Source organism: Corvus moneduloides, chromosome 2 (assembly GCF_009650955.1).
Source record: "Corvus moneduloides isolate bCorMon1 chromosome 2, bCorMon1.pri, whole genome shotgun sequence".
Lineage (NCBI taxonomy): Eukaryota > Metazoa > Chordata > Aves > Passeriformes > Corvidae > Corvus > Corvus moneduloides.
Genome location: NC_045477.1, coordinates 4,122,506 through 4,144,813, shown reverse-complemented (window position 1 = coordinate 4,144,813; position 22,308 = coordinate 4,122,506). Strand labels below are relative to the sequence as shown.

The following is a 22,308-nucleotide window of genomic DNA, read 5'->3' as shown; positions in this document are numbered from 1 at the left end:
GCTAAAGAAACCTGCAGGAATACTGAACAGCTTGGAGGTGCTGCTCATATGGAGTATAAAACCAGTGTTGCACAGCCAGCAGCAAGAGTTGTGTGCATATTAACTATGAAAAATAGCCTTTTCCCACGAAAAAATCTATCAAAGTACACATCTCTGTAATGCTAGGGTAAGATCTTGTGTGTAGAGAGGTAGGTTCCTCATAAATGCTTGTCCCAGCCTCATCTCCCATGAAAAAATTATGACCCAACTGGCAAAAGTTGACTATATTCTTAACAACCACTTTGAGGGGGAATTTTTAAGAGACAAGGTTTTAAGCTTTTTTGTGTTGTAAGAAGAAGGGGAAAAGGAAAAAAAAAGAAAATAATAGAAAAGCACCAGTATTTCAGTCCCATGATCATTCCAGCAGTTAATGCTTCCCAAGCAAAGATAACTCAGAGTAAAATCACCTGTTCTGACAAGTGAGATGCCAGCAGCGTGTGGGGCCCAGCCTGTGCATCTGCTGTAATTAAATTTGCACACAAATTGAAGCGTGCAATGTTGCTATTTCTCTTAATGGAACAGGCCCTCTGGACAGAACTTTCAGAGCCTGAGGAAGTCATCTCTATTTTGATGAGTCTGTGGCATGTCACATCAATCTTTATAATTTTGTATATGCTTTAGATATTTCTATTTTACTGCGTAGAATAGCAAAGAACATCCCTTCATGTACAGCTGACTAATACAAATGCTTTTTGCTATTTGTTATGGCAGCCATCCAGTCAGGAGATGAAGCAATAATTGGTCTTTTTAGTACAGGAAAAAGGCAGAAATCCTGTAAGAGGAATATTTTCATTTTTCCATGGGGGCTTTTTTTTGGTTTACAATTGTTTCTTGTGCCAAAGGTGAAAGCCCTGGGGGAGGCTCCATGTTTCCTCCAGCTTTACTTCTGAGGCCCCTTTGCTTGGGGTGCCACTGACTCTTCCCAGGGAGACACAGGAGAAGGGAAGATGTGGCAGGCAAGACACAGCCTTGAGAAGTTTGTGATGTCTGGGAAGATGTGTCCTGAGAAGCAGGCAGCCAAAACTCAGAGAGGAGAGGAAGAACTTCCTAGAGATGAGAAGGGGCTGGTGCAATTCATAAAGTCCCTGACTAAGCCTGACCTTCAAGAAAGAGCTGCATTTTTTTTGCCCAAAGTTCTGGCTGACTCAGGGTCCTGTCCTGTCACAAGCCTTTTCCCCTCAATTTCCAATAGGGACTTAAAGCCCTGCTGACATTAAAATATTTAACCATGAATCTTCGGATTCATGGTTACAGTCATCAAAATGACTCTGTAGATGATTCTGTCACCTGCACATACCAATGTGATGTTACTATTCAGTGGAGTTAGTTGTTGCCAAAAATATACACAAGCCCCTCACTGCTCTCTCCTCATTAAGAAGCAGATGTTACTTATAGTTCTATTTCTGAGGGAGGCCAAATGTTCTGTATGCATTTGGAAAGAAAAAAAACCAAACATATTAAAACCATATCAAATTACTAAAGCTACAGATCCCAGCATATTTCTTTCAAGAAGAGTGTATCAGATCTGCTAAACAATTTATGAGCACAACAGTTTCATGAAACTTTTGGCAGCGGCCATTTAGAAAAGGCTGAAAAGAAAGTCTGCACACACAGTGTGCATTCATTTAATTGAATAATTTACAGTGTACCGTGGTGTGGGCTTTTCTCCCCTTTATTCTATAAAGTGAGCGAATTTCAAAAGAAATACTATGCAATGAAATATATTCCTTTTGTTAGTCACAGCTGTTAGGCGTATCTTTCTATTTGCTCTCTTTTTTCTATACCTGCTTTTATTGTGACATTGCTGTACCGTGAAAAAAACCAGACAACTTGATCAAGGCACTAAAGGAATCTCAGAAAGTTTTTCAATCTTTCTGATAAGAAAAAAAAAAAAGGCCTAGTCCAGGAAAGTTATTGTTCACAAGAAATAATCCATTTATATGGTATGAAGCATGCCTTCCTGTTTTAGTGGAAATACCCAGCCAGCATCAGCACGTCTCCAACACTAAGGAACAAGGTGCAGAGATGAGCTTTTGAGAAGCAGACTAGCAAATCCACAGGCCAGACTCACTACAAAAACATGAGCAGAAATGCTGTTGACTTACTCTAGTGCAAGCTACAAGACAGAGGCAAGAGTTATTCAGATCAGCACATGGAATAAAGTCCCAGTTTAACCAGGCAATTCAGTGCTTATCTTTGAATTTAAAGCCAAGGGAAACTGGCGCTTCTGCTTCCTTTCCTATCCAGAAGACCTTGCTATAGGAATATTTTTTACATGACATATTAAACTGGAAACTCTGTAAAACAAAATTTTAAGGCTACACGGTTGAGCATACAAAAAATAATAAAAGACAGAATTAAATGTGTGTAGATACACAGTGTTAATTAGAGATCCTGGAATAGGGATCCTTGACTTGCCTGGATGGTGGTCTATTGAATTCCTCCTATTTTTCCAACTCCAAATGTTTACTGAGTAAATCTAGACCAGTATATGACATATTCTTTTAATTTAGAACAATACAACTGAATCGTTGTTACTCAAGACAGATACACACAAGCTCTCTCAACTTCTGGGAATACGTTTTCATCCCTAATCAGCATCTGCATATTTGAAAAGTATCCTGAATAAACCACAGCCCCAGCACAGGAGCTGTTTACTTTTAAAACACATTTGAATTACTCCACTCCTGTAATGAACTATACTGAACTTACTAGGAAAAGATTAGTCAGAGAGTTATTTCTGAGAAAATTATATCAAAAATTAGACCAAGGGAATAAAGACCAAATTAAACTTTATATCAAGAACATTTACTTACAGATGTTGTTGAATACATTATTTGGCAACTTGAATTAATTATTCTAGCTTGAGAAAAGGCTGAAGAGAGTCTCTTCACATTAGGTACTTTTATGAAGCCAAAGATTTCATTAATAATTTGCTGAAAAAGTCAATGATCAATTCAGAGAAATGTGTTTTAAATAAGTGCATTAAGTGTAATACAAAAGTGACACAACAGTGATTGTGCAAGGCTTATTCACTGATACAGAATGAAACCAGGGCCAGACTGATGGACATTCCATGCTTCTCCAGGAAAAAAATTACTATGAACACAGTGTCTGCCTATATATTTAAACAGTACTACTGCTCCTGAAATTCTGGGAGTGTCTCAGCACTGAAAAACCTCTCTGTGTTTAAAAATAAAATAAATTAATCTACAACCATGACATTGCTGAAGAGGCTGAAATAAGAGGAATGGCTGAGTGTGGTGGCTGATTTGCAGGATTTGGGCATGAATTTCTTGGAGTTCACTGCGTGTTATAATGATGAATTAAAGGGAGGCTGTGTAAAGAGGATGAAAATATTTTATAATTGTTCCCACCTTCCTCATTTTTGGAGAAATGGTTCTAGCATGTTTTTCTTAGGCTACAACTGGTTGTTTACCAAGTGTTCTTTAGTATTGGCTGTGACAGCTACAATGGGAGAAAGAGCTGACACTCTCAAGGTTCATGCTGGATAACACCTTATCCACGTCTAGGAGTATTTGTTTCAGGAGAAGCACTGAAGACTTGGGAGTTATTCAGCCTAAGTAAGGATAAGTAAGCTTCTAAGGAGATGTGCAACACATTTATGATGAGATTTACCCTAGAGCTTTTTTTTAAAAATAAAGAGTAGGGTGACTGCATTTTTATTCAAAAGGGTTTGTAGTAAACTGTCAGATGTGGATCTTCAAGAGCGAATTTAAATGAAAAGCAGAGTGCCTGATGGAAAAGAAAAGGGATAATTGAAGTTCCAGATAGTCTGATATAAAACAAGATACAATGAAAAGAGGAAACAGAGGAAGCACTAATAGGTAGTGCACCAAGAATGAAGACAGAGGCAGATAGAAATTAGAGTAGAAATGAAAGCACAGTCAGTGATTTGGTGTTATGGGGGAGGATGAGAAGTCTCATCTCAAAATGCACTTCAATTAATTTTAGAAAAATGATGCAAAATCATAACATTAAGCATGGTCACATTGCTAAGAAGAAAAGGAGAGCTTCCACGTGGGTTCAAGTCTTTATAAATCCTTCTTTATATCCAAATACCACACAATTCTTTGTGAGGGCAGTTAAGCACATTCATCTAATGCCTCACTTGCAAATAAAACTATTCCGAGATAGTAGTGAATTTGAATTTATTAATGACTCGGTTTGCCTCATCTATTACTCGACAAAACTGACCCTGGTTCTCACTGAATGAATTTCTGACATTTGAAGCATGAACCAAAAGTCCTGTGTGGGACGGGCAGTGACATGAACATACGAAATATTTTACAGGAGACTACAAAAAGATTTCTTAAAAGATTCTTTTTCCCCCAAACCTCCACAACTGAAAACAAAATTCTGCAGCTCTAGAGTAGAATAAAGTGGAACAAGGAATCCAGAATACAAAATAACATTTCCTTTTTATGCAGTAATGCACACAGTTACTGCACATAGATTTTGGAATTACTTTAAACATAATAAATATGAAGCTGCGCAAATTTATTTTTTAAATATTCTGTTGATGAAGAGATGGTTAATGTTGGAAGGCACAAGAATCTGCAACCTTTGAAGCTGATGAGGATACAGCCACAGTGGGGCAGTCAAAGACAAGATACAAGATTTGCCTCTAGAACACTTACAAAAGCGCAAGGAACAGATCAAATATTTTAGATACTAAGGGCAAATTCCCACAGTGCTTACTCAGGCAAAACTCCCATTGGCCTCAACAGGAGTTTTGCCTGAGTAAGTTCTGAGCAAAGACTGTGATGCCTGACCTAGATTTATCAGAGTCACACCAATCCAACACGTTTTTCAGACAGATGAGCACCGTGCCGCAATATTCCTGCGACATTCTGCTTAAAGGAATAAACAGACACCGGAAACTCTGAATCATCCTCCCCTCACAACCTCCCCTTATAATGAAGGGAAGAACTCACAGCTGGGCAAGAAGCTGCTATCATGAAAGTCTGCCAAAGAGCAAGACTAAAAAAGAATCCAAGGAACTAGAAGTTTACCATTGCAAAGTTTTGAAATCTGATAGAAAAGGAAAGTGCACAAGCGAGATTCCCAAGGGCTTGTGTATGACGGAAGATAATCTGGCTTTCATTCTTGTAAGCAAACAGGCAACAAGGAAAAACTTCTTACTGTAGTTATCCTTTTGATTTAGGGCAAATCACAATTCCTACATGGTCAGGGGAAATTCCTCTGGTTGATTTCACCGGGGATTAATTTAGGTGAATAACTAGGTCAGTCTTGTTCCCAAGTTAACATTTCTATTACAGAAATATGAAAGTAGATTAGGTTTAACACGTGTCTACCTTGCTTCAGAAACTTATTTCTGTAATTACAGAATCCCATTTACAATAACTTTGATATCACGTACAGGAGAAATATTAGAATTAGTATCAAAGTGAGCAGAAAAATTCATCAGCATGTGAAATGCACATTTTTTGGACTTCTTTCTTCTAGCTGAAGTGAATGCCAAAACCTTGACACAACAGCAGTCAGACCACAGGTTTCCCCAGGAGAGCAAAGGAGAGATTATGAAACATCAGTACTGCACAGGTAAACACAAAAGCAAAAATCATACCAAGCTAGAAATCCCCCCTTTCATATTTCACTGAATCTACCCTTTGCCAGATTCTTTATATAAAGAGTGGTTAAGCAATATAAAAATATATACTCCTTTTTTGTCTTTGAACTCTTCCATCATGAATGTATCCTAAACCTCCCTAGATGTGCAATATTACCCAGAGAACCAGGCAGAATCATAGAATCATTTAGTTCAGAAAACACCTCTAAGATCATCGAGTCTACTCATTATCCCATCATCACCATGTTCATCCCTAAAACACATCCCTAAGTACCACATCCACACAGCTTTTAAACACCTCCAGGGATGGTGACTTAGCATCTCCATAATGCTGGTATTTGCCCTCTAAAAGACTCTCCCCACTTGCTCTCTTCAGATAAGTAAAAGAAGAAAAGGAATTTTGGTTTTCCCCAGATTTGGGTTTTGAAGACTGGATATCAGAATTCCAGGCTAAAATCAATTAGGGTCAAGTCTTTTGCTAAATTAAGAGAATTTGTTTTCTGTGTTACCATTTATTTTCATGGAACATGAACATAAATAGTGTCTCTGACATTTTAATGCCTCTTTCTCATTTGATAAATTTCAAATTGATGACAGTCATTAAGAAACACAGGCCTAGCCAGTCACATGCAAATACAATGTAGGGTAATTCCTCACAAACCAGTCAGAAAACTGTCCACCCCATGAAAAACAGTGCAACCATATGTCAGATCTTTAGCACACAAGAATTCCCAATTCTGAAAAATAAACAGGATTTCATCACAATCTAGCAGCGCTGCCAAGAATTTTCCATCTCTTCCAGGGTTGTAACTCTTTGCTCTCCAGTTGGCACAGTTAGCTCAGTGCCACACACAACACAGCAGGGGAAAATGAGACAGAAACATAAATGATCTACAGCAGCTGAAGACACTGAACGAGTCTCCTCCTCTCCAGGCTCCTTTCACGTGAGCTTTGAAATATGCACCTGACTGTGCCTGAACAAATGATTGCTTTTAAATAACCAAGTCCAACAGGTGTTTGGTTTTTTTTTTGACTAGAGTCAAGAATTCATTTCATTATACTCATGGACATAACACATCCTGCTGTGGAATATGTCAAGATTTAATTATGAAGCTTTACAAAAGCCTGGTGAAGCCGAGTGCTTCAGATTTTCAACCCAGAAGTTTTATGTGGCTATATGCAGAGTAGTTACTTTTTACCGTGGTATTTAATGTGGATCATAAATTCCCATGGAGAGTGGTACAACAAATGAAAACAAAAAATCATCCAGATCTTATTTCTTTTCACCCACCAATAGCTAAATAAAAGAGTTAGAGCTGAGCTCTTTGGCTCACTGGAGCTGAATGGTTTTCTTTTCCCAGTGTAAGCACACAGTAAACAAATTTTATAATAGTTTCTTAACTCATCTTTGAAAGGTGCAAGTAGTTTTTAATGAGAAAAAAAAAATAACACATACATGAAAAAGCTACATTCTTTTTCAAGGCTTTCAAGAGATTGTTCTCCTTGTTCTATATATCAAAGTAGCAAAACCTATGGCAATTACTGTCAGCTGACATGCTACTGAAAGCAACTGCTTTGACCTTAATGGACTGCCTTAAAGCTCATTAAGTAGTATATCAGGAGCTATGCATAGTGCAGGTGTGTTCCAGCACAGGAAAGATACTTTATGATTCATTGCACCTTGGTCAATATAAAATCCTAATACTAATACTAAAATCCTAAGTGAACTGTGATCCTTTATTTGCAATAAACAAAGCAGGCGTTCAAGATGACATCCATTCACAGAATTAGCAACAGAGCAGTAACTGCAGGTTTATGTCAGTACACCTACTTTTTTAATCTCAAGTGTGGATAGTATTGTTTGGAGTGAATAAAGACCTCACTAAAATGTATAAGCATGTTCTGCATGTTTACAATAGCATCTTAAATTGTAGTTTGAAAATGGTAATTCTCATTAAAAATTATAAATGCACGCAATCAAATCCATGTGGGGCTAAAACCCCAGCTGTGTCTGAAATTAGATTAATATTCTGGTAATTGTTAGCTTTAAAAAAAAAAATCTATTAACAGTACGAGGAACTAACAATAAAATGATTGCTCCTAGTCTGCAGTGCATGTGTATACATACGTATTAGTGTACTGCTTACATTTACTGGGCTGGTTTCCAAGGAGAAGAGTGTGCACAGACAGAATTTTCCAAGGTTCTCACATCCAGATGAGAGGTCAATAATTTTGGTGCCTTGGTCAGCCCCTAGTCTTTCCAAAAACACTGCCTGTAGCTTTCTGAGATTCATAGTCCTGATTTAACTCTTACTTCAGAAATTATTTGCAAGTGCATTGACTTTTTCCACCTCCTCTGTCCTTGCACAGCTACTTAAGACTTGCTCAGAGATGTAACATTGCCTCTTTATGTGGATTCAATACCGGCAAGTTTTGAATCTAACACCAAAGACAGACTTGACACTTGTGACTCTCTGTGAAGGGAAAAAATGCAATCGCTTTGAGGGTTAAATGTCACAAACAGATTCTTCACTTATCTCCTAAGATGCAAAGATCTCCAAGAGCACCAGCACTGTAGATCTATACGTAGCTCATTCTCAATCTTATCCTATAAAACATTTGTAAATAAAACCACTTGGAGACGTACACAGAGCCAACCTGAGAAACAGCAAAAGCACATATGTGTAGAGTTCAAAACTCAAATATGTCAATATGAAAATGGGAGGAGCCAGAGAGACTAAAAGCTGAAATCCAAGCTAAAAGAAAGGCAGAGCTTGCAAATCTTTAAAGGCAGCATCCTTTAGATTGATTACACTACAATATGTTCTTCTAATTTGAAATTATGTTGGATTACAATGAATGATGGGATGATGCTTTGAAAGCCACATTAGGAATGAAGTGCAAAATACCACCTTTTTTACAGCCAAAATATTAGGGCAAACTTGTGTTGAATTCATCAACATAATCATTTTGTGAATGAAAAAGTGAAATGCAAATTTCCAACTGTGTTTCTCTGCCAAATCCATATTTGGAGTTCCTACTTGGAGGGTTGTGGAAGAAAAAAGCAGGGATGAGTTTAGTTTATAACTAAATTCAACCATTAAGCTCCTTTTTAATTTCTGCACATATAAATGCAAATTTGCATGCTTTTTCCCATGCATTCTCAGAACTCAAATGACTGTGGAAGTCAGTACTCACAGAAGTACAAAGTTTGACAAAACATGGAGAAAATTTAGTTTTATATTTGTGCTTCATTCCTGTCCTTGGACCTTCCTTCTAAGGGTCTGCCTTTGTTGTGGTCTTTTATAGCCTGTATACATTTCTGTTACTAAATTTAAGGAGGGTTAAATAAACCAGGAAACCTCTTAGATGAATTTGGCATCACAGCTGGATAAAAACCAAAGAGAGAATTTAAAAATGAATGTTTTCAACTGTTTAAATTTTGTCACAGACATATTTTCATCTTCAGGGCCACTACAAACAACCCCAGTAAACAGGAAGCACCACAGCTTGCACTGAATGACTCAGTTTGGGGTTTCTGTTCCTTTTAAACACACAGCTACTAATTAAAATTCATCACACCTCACAGTGGTAGAGCCCAAAAGGCAAGAAGTCTTTTTCCAAGACACTCCTTCCTTTGGCTACTTGTCCTTGGGCACAACCTGAGCATGCTCTTTGTCCAGGTCACCATGACAGATGACAGAGGCTTGAAGAAGGGACGTGCAGGGTCTCCAACCCCAGGCATCCTCTGAGAGCAGGGAATGAATCCAGCTGAAGCTGGAACTCATGGGAAGGTGGCTCATCTCACCACCACTGGAAAGGAATCCCATCACCCACTTTAAAACCAGTTACTGCAATTCTCACACCTGGTGTGGGCTGAGCATATCAGCATAGCTCTTATTAACTTGCTTCTCGCCCACATTCTGAGCTATTAACTCACTACTTCAAAATATTTATGTTAGTGCCAGAGTCCCACTAGAGTAATTCCTACCGTTCTACTGCAGTGAAAAGCAAACCTTTCCCCTCAGCAGGGGGGTGCCCAGCTAAGAGCAGGGACATGCAGTATCTGGGGACTGGCAGCAGCTGCCAGCAGCTGGATCTCTGCACAAGAGCACAATAATCCTGATGAGGCAGGATGGTACTGAGTGACTTATCCAAAGACAACCCTTTGGGATCCCATTGAGGTCTGTAGCTCTAGCCAGGAAAATAATATTATAATCTCACACTGGGGCCTTGAAAGGATATATTTTTTTCTAATATCCAATCTAAACCTCTCCTGGAGCAACTTGAAGATGTGTCCTCTCAATGTGTCATTCATTACCAGGAGAAGAGGCTGAACCCCACCTGGCTCCTTTCAGGGAGTTGTAGAGAGCGATAAGGTCCCCCCTGAGCCTCCTTTTCTCCAGGCTGAGCCCCCCCAGCTCCCTCAGCTGCTCCTCATCAGACTTGTGCTCCAGACCCTTCATGGTGTGTCACACACAGAGTTAAAGAGTTGACAACATTTGTGCTCAACTTTATGTCACCAATGAATTTCCAAGAAAACAGGTTAATGCAGACCTTTGCAGGACACAGCTTTTTCTCAATGGCTGCCAATAACCATTTTACTCTATGGTCCATGATTAATTTGATCCTTAAATACCTAGGCAATGTGCTTGCAATAGCACAGAGCTTGTTCAGAAACTATTGCTTAACACCCCAAATTAATTGGAAAATCATTTGCATCTTGTTTTACTTTTTAGCAAACTGAACCTTCTCTCCCCAAACCTGTTACTTATGTACCAGCGAGGAAAAACTGAGAGTGTCTTCCAATGTGGAAATTATATAACAAAGCAAAAAACTATGAAGGTATCATCCTGATCCCCCCCACGTTCTGCTACTTGCTAGTATTCATAAAGATTACTGGCATCAATCTTTGCTCCTCTAATAAATCTAATGAGTCTGAAATCTTCCTGGATGGGGTATTTCAGCCACCTGGCTGGAGAAGAATCAGATCCATAAAGTTTACAAAGTGATTCAGGAAATGCAATGCAGTAAATCAATTTTCTAACTACCATTATGGAAATAATAAAATATTTCATATATTAAGGCTGAATTCAGAAATAAAGCTGATTAAAAAAATCTAGAATACATTTCTTTATCTATCATATAATTCTGTTTGCAGCAGCTTTTTGTGTGACTAAAAATCAGATTTAATGCAGACTATTAAGGTGTCACCGCTAAGAGAAATACTGGTTTGGTCCTTTTTAGAGTAGTGCCACAGATTCTTCTCTGATTATAAATATTTTGCTACATGTAATGAGTTTTTGTGGGGCCATGTGGTTCATTTTGAAATACGAGTGAACCCTGACTATGTTTTAAACTAAATGAATCTACAACATCTAACACAGTCTATCTAAAAGCAGGGATGCAAGAGCCTGGATGTCCTCTGTATTGACAGAAGTGCTTGTTTATATACTATAAATGCCTTTTTATGACTAATTGTTGCCTTGGAAACCACTACTAAAAATGAAAGTTCTGTCTCCAATAGCAAAACTCTCATAGTACTGAGTTATCCCAAAGTTTGCCTCATCTTTTCCTGATCAATCTGGAACACAAAGATTTGCAGTCAAATGTTCCTGGCTTTTAATTCCTCCTTTCTATTCTAAAGTTGTATCTTGCTGTAAGATTTGTGAAACATTTGTGATTCCAGGTAACAAACAGGAATCAATATCTTATTTCCGAAAAACCCTTTGAAAGACATATTTACATCCTTGTCTCAACAGGCTGGAAGACAAAAAAAATACATTCACACAGTATTGACCACTGCATCATAGATATAAAAGTCTATTTTTGGCTTACATTGCATTGTAGATCATTCCCAAAGAAAACATCCAATTGTACCATTCAATTTCTGACACCGGGACTAAGACAAAAAGGGGAAGATAAAATAATCAGTTTCCTCTGAGTACTGACAGTGCTGTACTGAGAGATGTGAGGCTAAAAATACCACTATTCAATATGCAGACCCACTCTGTGGATTTCCTGCAGTTACAGGTACTGGGCTGTTATCAATAAAAATCTCTGTGGAGAGGAAACATGAATCCTAAAAACACCAGAATCTTTGAGAGAACACTGAGGGTTTAACCTTCACATGGCAAAAGCACCATATGGAACTAAAGAGAGGCTATAAAATCCTCTAGTAATACACATGGCCTGATGATGGGAAGATGTTCATGAGGGAAAAAAAAAGGTCAATGCCAAAATGATGGGCAGTGAGAGCTGCAAGAGGATTTGGCACCCAGTGTAGGGTTCTAGTCCCTTCTGTTACCATGAAAGACTCCTAAAGGGGTGAAGGTCTTCCCTGAGTCTTCCACAGCCATTGTGACAAATCTCTCCCTCTTTCAGTCCTCACCCCACTTTGGTCAGAGCTGTGCTGAGTCCTTTTAAAAACTGACAGGGCTTTTTGACTTCCTGCTGAGCAGTCCTACAGAGAAATCTGCTGGCCTTGCTTGAGGGGAGCAGGACCCCGAGGATGGAGTCTATGGAAGGCAAGAGCATCCCACAGAAACGTGGCTATCCCCAGTTCACAGAGAGTGAGTGGAACACGGAACATGGACTGCAGCTGTCAGTCTGCCCTCAGGAATGAGGGAAGGACATTTCCCAAGGACCAGAAGTGACAGAAGGAACTGGGCAGGCTCTGCCACAATGACTAATAGAGTCAGTGTGTGAGGACCCACTTGCAAGGACAGGAAAGCTGGAGTTGAAGGAATGAGTGATTTGAAATGTTTTTCATTTCCCTTATACCTGACTCTGTTGCTTTGAATCCTTCCTGTTTACAAAGTTTCTAGTTCATAATAATGGCACATAGCATTTTCCTCACCTTAGTTTCAAAGCTTTTTGATCTTCTTTGGTGAGTTCATGGTCAAAACAGATTCACCTTGGGTGTCTGGCTGACACAGGGACCTGCCACTGGCCATCAGCCTCTGTGATATCCCCTCCTGCTGGACATGCTCTAGGTACCTGCTCGACAGGATTTGGTAGTTCAGCACCAGGCTGCAGCCTTGGCAGGTTGCAGCAGTGGCTCTGAGGCACTTCTGAGGTTCTACACCTACAAACAGGCTCTCATGTTAAGCAGCTGGGTGAACCAACAGGAAAACAGGGAGCATTTCATCAGAGCCTGTCCTACGTTTCGAGGAAGTCCTTCAGCACAGATAAAGGAAAAAAGGAGTATGTCATGGCACTGATTTTCTTTTTTTACAGCACAGCATTTCCTGATTAAAAGCAGCTCTAGCCATGATGAACAGGACAGGCACTAACTACTCTATAAAACTAATTGTTCCTTGTCGGGATCCAGCAGAAAATTACAGGATAAATACTGGCTGAAAGCCTCTGTTTACCGTTTGGGATCTTTCCTGCATGTCACTGGGAGAGAGGCTGCCTTGCCACTCCCAGTGCCTCGCGCCAGCTGGGCCCATTAGCCCAGGCTCAGAGCTGAGACTGCCACTTGACTCCTGTCACTGGGGCACTCGGTGCCAGTGGAGCTCGCTCACACGGGCAATTAGCAAGGCTCAGCCCTCATGTGAGAATGTGTTAAGCTGCAGCGATGTTTATTTTCCTTTTCAAGCCCCGTACTAAGAAGCAGTGTGAAGCAAGAGAGGTTTTGAGAACTAAATGAAGGACATCTCTGCTATAAAGTAAAATCTGGGCTCTTTTTTTCCCCAGCTTGCATATTAAAACCAAGAGAAAACCTTGCAAAGTTACTTGTTTTCCTCTAAGTCAGCTTGCAGTTCTGTATAGAACTTCTAAGAAATGGGAGTTGCAAGAAAATTATCAGAACACCTCTATTTTAGGCCTAAATGAAAAGTAAACATATATTCTGCATATATAAATATACAGGCTCTATAATCCCATTACAACATCTACATTAAATTCAGTAGATGCACCACAGTACTTACTGCAGTACAGAGAAATTAGATGAGTTCCTTATTTTGGCCATACATCACTTTTTAAAGTGTAATAGAAAAAAAGGTGAAATAAGTTATTTAATGCTCATTTATCTTCTCTATTAGAATTCTGTCACTGTGCCCTATCACGGGAATATACAAATTCTGCACATTTTGTGAGAGTAGTAATGAGCATGCACTCTGGCTCTGAAATAGTTTCAATGATAGATATGAAAGTTACTAAAAAAATCAGCTTATAATTAGCTAATTCTTAATGTTGTGATAAAAATTGGAACTGAAATGTAGTTGAACATTTTGGTATCAGGAGAAAATGCTATATTGGGACTAATTTGAACAGTGGTCACATTTGAACAAGCCTTTTCATGTTCAAGAAGTTTTCACTTCACTGGAATCCCCCTACAGCACCATAAACCAAAAAAACCCATCCCCAAACGTCTCACCCAAACCCCATTTGCCATTATAACAATTTACTTGCATCACATAAGGGATTAAGCATTAATGAACTGAGACTTAAACCATGCAAGGAAGGTCCTACATTTCCAGCTAGAAGGTAAATTTCAGTGAAATAAAAATTAAATTTTAATGTATGAATGGAAGGCTTAACAGCATGCTTCCAACAGTGAAGCTGGTAAGGTTCTTTCCTCTCCCATCTCTCTCTTTTACAAACATATCCTTGTAAATGAACACAAATTACCAGAAGAGGAAACAACATGGGAAAAGACCCTCCACAGCCAACAAAACCAAACACAAAACGCAAAGAAGAATGAAAAAGGCCTCCCACTTACACTTAAAATAAACTTTTCCAAAGTTTATTACACATCCCTTAGCCAAAAATCAAAACAACTTCCCTTAGCATAGCCAGTGTGTTTACTGAATCACATGACTGAAGCAGAAGGGAACAAAGCCAATAATTCCGACTGTTCTTCCTATAGCACAGACAAATCTGCAGCTGGAATACAAGAGGCACCAGCAATCAGCTGTTCAAATGAGATAAGACAAACTCACACTTGTGGTGTAGGCGGCTTCGGGGTCGTCCTCCAGCACCCGTGACAAGCCAAAATCCGAGACTTTGCACATGAGGTTGCTGTTGACCAGGATGTTCCGCGCTGCCAGGTCCCGGTGGACGTAGCCCATGTCTGACAGGTACTTCATGCCAGAGGCAATCCCCCGCAGCATCCCAACCAGCTGGATCACTGTGAAGTGCCCATCGTGCTTCTGCAAGGGAAGAAACAGCACAGCTACTTTCTATTTGTTTCATTCTAGTGATCTTAACCACAGCTCTTATTTAAAATACTTTTGTCACCCATCCAGCCAATCTGCCCACTGCAAGCTTGTTTTTTCAACTACTTAAATTGGCTGGCAGTGCATCCCATCTCTCATTGTGCAGCTTATCCCCCTTTCCTACACATTTTCACAATCTTCCCACTGACAACATTTAATTTCTTTCATACTTGGTTACCATGAATGCCTTCTCCCAACACTATTTTTAGTACAAGAAAGAGAAAGGACACAAAAATCTTCACCTATTACTCCATGGCCTCAGGAAACAAAACCCCCTCTTTTTATTGTCTCAGCCTTGATTGTCTGCATTAGGGTACTGTTGCTACCTCACTTTTATGGTTTTTTTTTTTTTGGGAGGGTTTGTTTGTTTAAAAAAAAAATCCCAAAATAACCTGAAAAAAGTCTGAGGCTTTAGCTCATGCTTGTTGTGCACCTAAAACCTAATCTCTGAACACTAGATTAAAAAGGAGATTTGGGGTGAAATTCAAGGGTTATGTAGCTTTCCCAAAATCTTCCTAGCTGATTAAGGTTAAGCTCAGACCCATGAATGCATTAAACTGCTTAGCACCTTCTGAAATGTCCTGGAGTTGAACACGTACATCAGAGTTATGTCATTAACTGTGCTTGCCCAGCTGGGCAACCTTGCTGGGCCTCAGTTTCTCCATCTGCAGTATTAAAGTGAACACTTCTTTTTGTCCTGCATCAGACAGCTCCTGAATGGCAGTGGGGACCAAGGGAGTGCACGCACAGAAATGTGATTACAGGCTCTTTGCCTTGTTTAGGCCTGCCCTACCTACCATTCACAGCAGACTGCTTGCAGGAGTATTTTTGTGACCTCAACTGGCAGACATTTAGCTTCTCGTGGATTATTCAGTGAGCCAGGATTTTTATGTTAGCAGGAACAGCCAAACAAAAGCCAACAACTCCTGCAAACAAGTTAACTTTCCATTTTCTCTTTCAACACTTTCAGCATTGGGCTACAGACAAATAGCAAATTCGGATCAGCATTCAGGACATTTCTACTGCTTAGCTCATGCATTTAAACAAGATGATTTTTATAGGGAAGAAGCTTACAGGAAGTTCAGCCAATTCTTTAGATTCACCAAAGCAACAGGCTGAACTGTATGGATACGCTTAGCTTTATCCCTGGTCAGCAAAGTATTTCAGCATTTCCATAATGATTCAATGGTTTGGGGCCTATATCCAGCTAATCAGGATATGAACATTTAAAGACTAAGACAAAAACCAGAAAGAAAATGGTAAAAGGAAGATACCAACACACCTTGTCAGCTAGAAAACCTCATAGCCTTATTATACTTCCCAGCAAGATTTATATTTAAGGAGTCATGCTTCCATCAGTGGCTGAACACCACAGCCACGTGCCAATAAAGCACATTTAAGGACAATTCTTTGAAACCAGCTATATACAACTGACTCAGAGCAATTTTTCCCCTTTGAATGTGTCAGTGCCTTGTATCAGGGAAGTAAAGCCTTTCTGTCTCTAAAACCTCCACACAGAAGTGGAAGCAGATCTCCCCAAGCAATCAGGCCACACTCTCCCTTGTCGTCTCCATCAAGGCCACCTGTGAGCAGCTGGTTCTGCACAGGACATTGAGCAGAGGGTCCAGACACAATTGTAATGAGTCCCAAATTACCAGTGACAGGTGCTTTAAATAAACTCATTCCATTCAGCAAATAAGCAAAGAAAGACAAAAGATTATATTCTTAACTACTTTAAGCTGCTTCCTGTAAAGGAAGGACATTAACTCAATATTTTTGTAATGAAGCCACATGGGATTTGAATTTTGCCTTTTATTTAGTAATTCTAATTGTTCAGTTGATTCAAAAATGACAAAGCTGGTTGCCAACAGTTAATACTCTTCACATTTACCATGTATGGATTACTCTTTTCAGGTAACTGTAGAATTAGGATTTGGAAAAAAGTGTCAGTACCTGACTTTTGCAAAATGACCATTCAAGCCCCTCTCTACCCCAACAACAAAGCACCAAACTAAAGCAACCTCTCAAAACTGTAGATTTCTACCTCCTCCTTATCTTCCTTAACAGCGCCATTCTTTCAACAAACCTCAGAGTCATCTGCAGCACCTCCCTTAACCTTTTGTCCTCTTGGATTGCAAGCATTCATTCCTTCCTTTTTTAATTTCTGCTCTTTCAAATCTAGACCATGCTTGGCTGATTTTTCATAAAACATACCCTTTTTTCTGCTCTTTCCAAGTCTCAGTACTTGCCTTACCAGTAGAGCAGTAATGCCCGAGTTTAAAACAATCTCATGCTTTTGCCATTCTCTCTTTTTCCTTCTTTCAAATTTCTCTGGGCTTCTGCCTTGACACAAAAAGTTAAAGCTTCTTATCTTCACCTTTAAAGAAATGACAGACCTGCTAATGTACCAGCTGCAATTTTATTCTGTCCTCCTTCTCCCTCTTTGTATTTCTCAGAATCCTCTACTGCGTCTGCTCTCCTCTCTCTTTTCTCATGCTTGGTTTTATATTTTTTCACTGCCAGCCTTGCAGTTGGAACGACTACATTTTTACTGTCAGCAGAACAGTCTTTTCTCAATCAAGTCTCTTTGTAATCACTTCTTCATCGGTTTCCATGCCAGCTGTATCCCCTTACAATCTATAAACTGTTATCTTTCAATGCATCAAAATTTTTTTTTTTTGATGTAAGCTGATCTGGATACAGACTATGGGTTATATTTAACCTTTGGAAAATTCAACTAGGTTGATGAAATTATAGCAGTTAGAATCTGACCTCCTATCTTCAGCATTTTTTAAGTCCCCAGGTACAATCCTTTGGCAACTTTCCACTGTCTTGTTTCATTCACCTGTCATATGGGGAAATAAAACACTCATCTGACCGATAGGATGGTTGTTACCCAGGGCTTTATTCTGATTCCCATAGCTTAGATTTGAAATATGTTTTTGATAGGATTCCCACTGGGCTGTTAAGGGTGTTAATCAATACTGGCAGCAATTCAGACCTCAGTGGGCTCACCACATTTATCCTATCATCCCATTAAATTTTAATCAACCTTTGATGGCTTTGCTAAACTAACTTTTCTCAACAGCTGGGTATAGATGCAATATCTGAGCAGTTACTCTTGCATTTTTGAAGCCCTGAAAATGTGATTTTTATTCAGCTACAGTTTGCTTTTGAAAAGCTTATGTAAGGGAAATATTCTCCTACTGTTACAGAACTTTCAAGAGCACTGACATATAATGGGCTGGTGAAGAGGGTCAGTTACTGGAGGGGAGGAAAGAGGATATCCAGAGTTTCATTGTATTTTGCTCTCCAGTTTTCAGCTCCAGTGCCCAGTTTAGTGCTTTTCTACAAGCCCCTGGAATTTTTCTTCTTCAGAAGGTTTCTATTTATTTCACTGCCCAGTAACCTTTTGGAGGTGTAGCCACTGGATTTTTCTGTATTGTTTCTGGAGTTCCATCTATTCCAAAATCCACTTCTTTATTTGCCAAATGAGTCAGAACATTTTTAGGCCTTTATCCTCTGTGCAGGATTTGATTGCTACAGGTCTAAATATTTTATTGCAGATTATTTAGATCTCATTTTAGGTGGAGAGCAGCATTGAAAATGGTGTTTCTTTGTCTAACCTAGATCATATTCACCACTGACAGTTCCTACTGGTCACTGTGTGAAAGACGCAGTTTTTGCTGTGCGTTTATTGTTACAGTTTTACTGTGCAAAGTAAATGGTAGAACTTTGTCCTGATAAATCTTCCAAAATTCAAGTTGCAGCTTGGTGTTTCTTCGAAGTGTAACTCATGCTTCAAACTATCATGTGTATCACACTAAAGTTTATATTTTTGGTACTAAATGAGGTCAACTGATAATTTCTTCTTCATTCAACTGTTGACAGAATTCCATGCAGACTTAATTATTATTAATAGGTTCCTTTAATTCAATTAAATATAATTACTTTAGTTCATTTTAAATGCTAATGAGTGATCCTACATGAGAATCTAAGTGACTCTTCAACCATTAAAAATATGGGTAATCTTTTTATTATTAAAAAGTATTTGCAAGATGAAGCCCTTCCAAAGGTTATTATGAGGTGCAATAACCACCCTCTGATCTGGAGGCACAGCAAGAGCAGCCCTGTGACCTGTGGCCCTGCTTTCCTCACGCAGCTACAGCAGGAAGGGGATGCCCTGGAATAACCAGGGGTCCCTGCCCACTTTGGTGCACTGGAACACAGCTGTCACAGAATCACAGACCTGGAAGGGTTTGAGCAGGGAACAAATCATCTCTCACCCTGTGTCATTCCTGACATGCTTTTATAACCTGCACTTGAAGACCACTAGGGCCATTATTTCTTATTCTGTCCACTTTATACCATACTTTATATAAGGTGCCTCCCTTGAGCCTGGCACTTGGACTGGCACAGATTTCAATTCCTCTTTGCAACTGTTTTTTATGCCCACCAAGACTAAATATCTCTCCTGCCCTTTTCTTTGGGCTTCACACTGGTTCAGTCCACAGATCTCATTTCCTTGGCTACTTTTCATTTTGATTTTATTGTGGACTCTGCCCAACCACTCCATGCAGTTCCTGAAAAACTGAGGTGCAAACAAGGCAGTAGTCCGAGGCCTTGCCAGTGTGAAGCAGAGAGGAAAAAAAACACTTCACAGACCTTGCAGGGGAGACTCCTATTTGTCGATTCCATGGTGGTATTTGCTGTTTGCATTTGTCACAGCAATGCAAATGCCCCTGACCTACCCCAATTTCTACAGTAATTTCTTTCATCAGACTTCTGTCTGAACAGGCGTTTTCTGTCCTCTACTCTATAGCTGATTATTCCAGCCACAGTGGAGTATCGTGCCCTTGTCTTTACATATTTCTAATTAATTTTAAGCTAATTAGTTACTAAATTATTTCTTAAATTTGTTGTGATGATTTTAAATCCTAGCTCTACCCTGCTGACAGCTTGTGTTCCTTCTCAGCTTTGTATTGCCTGAAAATTTCATAGTTTAGTTGCAGTGTCAGGATCCAGAAGTTAAAAAGAATCTGGGGAAACACAGAGTGCAGAACAGCCCTACTTCATACATCTTTCCATCCAAATTCCATTCCCTCCACACAGGATGTAGCCGATACAGCAGAAATTTCATGAAGACCACATTTCTCTACCTGCTCACAAGGATCTCATGTGAGAGAGTTTTAAAGCCTTACTAAAGCCAAAGTTTACAAGATCAACTGCTTCTCCCTCAGCCACAAAGCCTGCGCCCTGCTACAAAAGGAAACCAGATCTGTTTGACAGAATTAGTTCTTGACAAATCCAGGTTAGCTCACACTTATCTCACTGTTATCTTTAAGATGCTTAGACGTTGTTTGATAATTTGTTCCAGAAATCTTACAGAAGTTGACATTAAGCTGACTGGCTTGTAATTTCTTGGCTTCTTTTTTCCTCTCTTTTAAAAGACATTCAAAATCCCTTCATCTAAAAGACACTGGCTCTGTTCTGATCTTCTGATTTCCCATTCTTGACAAATTCACAAAGGTAAAGAGCACACTGAAAGAGTCCACATAACCTATCAAATTCTTTTTGCCTTCTAATGTAAGACAGTTTGTAATAAATTTCCTGTTGCTCAGTACTAAGAATATTATGGTATTTAATGTGTAAGTAAGAAAATCTACATATTAGAAATCCCCAGCATTTCTAAATGAACTTCTCACAGCAGCATCAGAAATGCTGCTTATATGTCCTTTTAGCAGGGTAAAACATTCCTTGAGAACAAATGCTGGCTCTGTAGCATCAGTGACAGCTTCTCAGTGTAATCTTAGATCACTTCAATACATGTTGCTTACAATTTCACTGGTAAGGTAATGCAATCTTTCAAATTCACTTTCTAATTGCTCAGTCTGATTTTGGTTAAAAAAAAAAAAAAAAAAAATTGTATCAGCAGTTTCCAGGTTTCCAGTGCAGGTTTTCTATTTTACAGAATGATTTTTGAAAGCAAAATGCCACCTTTATCCTGCCAGGAAAGGAAAGTGCCTCCAATAAATTAAAGTGCACATGAATGCTGCATGGGGAAGCAAAAGAGGGAATATTAGTTATGAGCACCAAGGTTGTTGCCTCTCTGAATGCAGATAAATAATAACAGGAGCCATTAGACTTAGAAAAGACCATCTGGCTTCTCTTCCTCACAGCTTACTCCGTCTGGGGAGGCCATGTTAGATGGATATACAACACACACTTTACTACATTGTTTCATAGACTTTGCTACAAGTGTTCATTTTTGTCTTTTCTCCCTTTCCCCTGAACTTGCTAAATGTGTCTGCCAGAGCATCTAAACTGAAAAAAGGGTGAGTGTGATGGCAAAGCTGCTCTGAGAATAACTTCATAACGATTACTGCAAGAAAGAGCAGTATATCATAATATTGTCTCCATCTAGTAACACTTATCTTAGCCTCTGCTAGGCCAGCCTCGAGGGATTAAAACTTGAAGCTGAATTCCAGGGTTTCATTTGCTGTACAGTATGCTGCAGTTGGTGCTCTAAGGCAATTAAGCAAATTTCTTACAGACTCTCTGAAATAAAAATATATGTGTGGCAGCATTTCCACTTACTATGCTTGCCTGTATATAAATCTAACTTTTTTCAACAAGTATTTTAATTTTCTGAAGCAAATGGAAATATATCAGCACCAGCTTTTGGGTAGGAGGAGGAGAATTACAATGGCAAGCACAAAGGTGCTGCTGTGATTATCCCAGGGAAATGCATCGCTTCCTTTTACAGCTCTGAGATTCACAAAACTGGGGAAGACTGGAGCATCTTTCAAACCTAAATACCTCTGTCTATTCAGCACACCTTGGACGCTGAGCAGGAACAAAGCTCTGGTAGTCTGTAGCTGCAGGAAAGTATGAAAGAATTCAGTATTCTGGTGATATTTTTTGGTCCATTTTACATGATTCTGTGTAGCCAACACAAACCTCCTCCAAAAGGCAGCTTCCAGACATGTTCCTTTTCTGTGTTTAAATCCATGCCCACACTGCCTGATGCACGAGGAGGTGAGCAGAGACCACAGCCAGCATAGAGCTCTGCAGGTATCATTCTTCTCAAGAAGCCACCTCATCTCCTAATCACCCTGCTCCTGTCCATGTGATGCTAAATCCAATTATTTCATCCAAGAATGACCCCTTAAATGGAACTGTGAAAACAAAAGGGAGCAGATGAGATTTGAATCTGAATAACCCCATGAATCTGTGAGGCACAGGCTTAGAGAGTGGGCTCAGTGGGGATCGGTGTGGCGGGGTGAAAAGACCAACCTAGGGGAAAGGACTTTTGTAGGAATTATTGCAATCATCTCCAACCCACAGCAATGGCAAACTGCCAGACTGCTTGCTAACAAGGTTTTGTGGGTTTTCAGCTTTTTTTCTGGTTGTTGTTTGTGGTTATTATGC

General features: G+C 39.4%; 1 protein-coding gene across 4 annotated transcripts in view; it reads right to left on the bottom strand.

The window, feature by feature from the left end:
• The window catches only part of EPHA6 (EPH receptor A6), a 388,929-nt gene that overhangs the window by 36,582 nt on the left and 330,039 nt on the right, over positions 1–22,308 (bottom strand). For all 4 annotated transcript variants that reach the window (XM_032095757.1, XM_032095772.1, XM_032095765.1 and 1 more), the window contains one exon: positions 14,602–14,811. In XM_032095757.1, coding sequence (XP_031951648.1) covers positions 14,602–14,811 — 210 coding nt within the window. The remainder of the gene's footprint in view (positions 1–14,601; positions 14,812–22,308) is intronic.